Raw genomic sequence first — 2,733 nt, forward strand, 5'->3', positions numbered from 1 at the left:
CTCCATATATGAGAATATAATGAAACCCATGGTTAAAAGACGTAAAAAAAAAATAGATTTCATTTTTATGTTTTAGATATCTTTTATTGATAAAAATAAAAATTGGTGCTTAAATTTAAAAATAAAAAAAAAAGTGGATATCTTTTCATGAATATTATCCTTCTTAATAATACATTAGCATTATCAATCGACCAATACATTTAACATCTACACCACTCGTCTTAAAATAATGTCTTGTTGAAAAGCTTAAATTTTCTTTTAAAATGTTTATTTATTGCATTGTTTAGTAGCAATTTAAAAATATTATGCTTGTTTTCTACTTATTTATCTTTGTACAATTAATTATCAGTTTTATCAAAAAGTAAACTAAAAATGAAATGGTAAAATCAATGTTTTCACTTTTAAGGTAAAGTAAAATGGAAATATATACACTAGTTTTATAAAGGAAAAAAAAAAAGTATATCATAAGTCATAATATATTATCATCGTATCAATGCTTAAAACAATGTCAATTTTATATACATACAAGATGCAATAAAATATTTTTTTTTAAAAAAAGTGGGCATGGGGTGTGTGTAGGTTGGTGAAGCGGCCGGTTTGTTAGAAGTGGACACACTGGCAAAGGCATTGCTGTTGTTGTAAAATGTATATATATTGTATCTTGTATCTCTAACGGTTTCAACGTCCACCTCAAGCAATTCTTCCTAATTATTATCCCCCACCCCCCATTCCATCTCATCTTCAAATCTAATCTCCACCCTTCATTTTTCCATCCGCACCAATCTTACCCTGTTCCGCATCTCACCTGATCCCCACCCTTCCCTTCTTCTTTATATACCCCTCCCCCTTTCTTACATCAGCAAACTCCAACTTCCCCATTCTCTCACCATCTCATTTTCTGGTACTTCATTTTTCTCTTACTTTCATTCCTCCAATTTCACACACACACACACACACATATATACATATATCTATCTATATCTATACATATCCATTATATATATCAATTTTTTGCATAAAAACCTGTATGAATGTGTGATTCTGTAATTATAATTTTTTTCTATTTTGATGCAGTTATAGATATATAAGTTATATCAGTTCTGTAAGTGACGGAAAATGGAGAAAAACAAAATAAGTTCATCGGAGATCACCGCCGACGTTACCGGAGTTAATAACGATAATAATAATAATGTTAATGATAAGATACTTCCGTCAAATCTCAACGATAACGATGAATTAATAGATCAATTTGATTTCAGTTCTGGTGAATTATTCAATCCTATTCAAGTAGCAGCTTCTTCGATTTTCCCGCCAAAATTCATTTTACAATCACAGCTGTCATTTTCCTCACCTTCTGACTGTTCCTTCGATGACGATGCGTTTAGCGCCAACGCGATTGCGACGGAGAATAGATTGAATCAGGCGAGCTTCATCCTTGAGTATCAGCAGCTGTATAATAGCTACACGATGTGTTTAACGAGTTTACAGGATTCCGTCAGAGAAGTCGAGATTCTCCGTGAACAGAACGAGGCGCTTCGGATGGCTAACGGTGAGTTGATGCAGCAATTGAGTATGTTTTCAAGGAAAAACGGCGCGTTTCGTTCGCAGAATTTGATTGGAGATTTTAGTCGGTTAAGTATTGGATCTCCGTTTAATAGTGAAAGTAATAGTGTGGAGAAAGTTCCGAGCGTTAGTCCTACTAGTGTCATTGATTGGGCTCCGAATAGCATCTCGGTTCGTTCTAAAGGTTATTTGAAACCGACTTCTTCTGCTCAACGTCCACGTCGTCAACAGCCTGCAACTGCTTCTTCAACTCAACCGGTCAGTGCATGTCTTTACTGTACTTAATTGGTTGATTTACACAATATCTAATTTTAAACAAAATGTACATAAATAGGTTAATTGATAGATATAGATACATAGAGTACTTAATTTGTTCTAATTGATTGTATGGTTAATTAATTAAAGTTGATACAGCATCGACTACACGTGGCTGTGGCTGGGGAGAAGAAAGCAGGGGGTGGCTTGGAGTTCGAGGTGTATAATCAAGGAATGTCGAAAACTGAGCTGTGTAACAAATGGAAGGAGACTGGAGCTTGTCCTTATGGAGATAATTGTCATTTTGCACATGGAGCAAGTGAGCTGCGACCTGTGATTCGCCATCCTCGCTACAAAACTGAGGTGTGTCGTATGGTTCTTTCTGGAGATATCTGTCCTTACGGTCATCGTTGTCACTTTAGGCATACGCTTACTGATGAAGAGATGCCAAGTGCTGTGAATCCTCGCTGATCGATTGCTTGAAATAAGCTGTTAATTGAAATGGTGATGCAGTTTATGTACATTTGGGGATCGATCTTTTAATTTCATGGAAACTAAAATAAGTAAAACACTTGTTTAGAGTAATTAAGTATATATATCTTAGAACTCAAGGTTTATTAATTGTTGATTATACTATTTTAAGCGATTTCCTTGTCATGATTGTAGCGATTTTTTATGTACTGGTTTATAGGCGTTAAGATGTTGTACATGTTACATTTCCTGACAAGGTTCTTGTATGATCTGGAATTCCCATCAAATATATGGAAAATTTAAGCTGCTTCAAATTATTCAAGCTTTTGATTATTAGACAGTGTGTGACCAAATTATATACGAGTATCTGCTAGTAAGTTATTTCATACTACCTTATTAGATCCTCGTGTTCACTGAAGGATTTGTAGATCAGAAACTTCAACA

The 2,733-nt window shown here is 34.5% G+C and overlaps 1 protein-coding gene across 1 annotated transcript; it reads left to right on the forward strand.

Annotated features, from left to right (window-relative positions):
* Window positions 1-873: 873 nt before the first annotated feature.
* LOC122606057 (zinc finger CCCH domain-containing protein 14-like) lies at window positions 874-2,507 on the forward strand. The gene is made up of 3 exons (XM_043779022.1): window positions 874-901; window positions 1,075-1,821; window positions 1,978-2,507. The coding sequence occupies exons 2-3, from the start codon at window positions 1,117-1,119 to the stop codon at window positions 2,287-2,289; spliced, it is 1,017 nt and encodes a 338-aa protein (XP_043634957.1). The 5' UTR covers window positions 874-901; window positions 1,075-1,116; the 3' UTR covers window positions 2,290-2,507.
* Window positions 2,508-2,733: the final 226 nt, after the last annotated feature.

Source organism: Erigeron canadensis, chromosome 6 (genome assembly GCF_010389155.1).
Source record: "Erigeron canadensis isolate Cc75 chromosome 6, C_canadensis_v1, whole genome shotgun sequence".
Classification (NCBI taxonomy): domain Eukaryota; kingdom Viridiplantae; phylum Streptophyta; class Magnoliopsida; order Asterales; family Asteraceae; genus Erigeron; species Erigeron canadensis.

Bases quoted from the DNA above. Each gene is read 5' to 3' on its own strand.
- LOC122606057 (XM_043779022.1), top strand. From the start codon at position 1,117: ATGGAGAAAAACAAAATAAGTTCATCGGAGATCACCGCCGACGTTACC. The intron at 1,822-1,977 runs GTCAGTGCATGT...AAGTTGATACAG, and splicing joins CTGCTTCTTCAACTCAACCG to CATCGACTACACGTGGCTGT.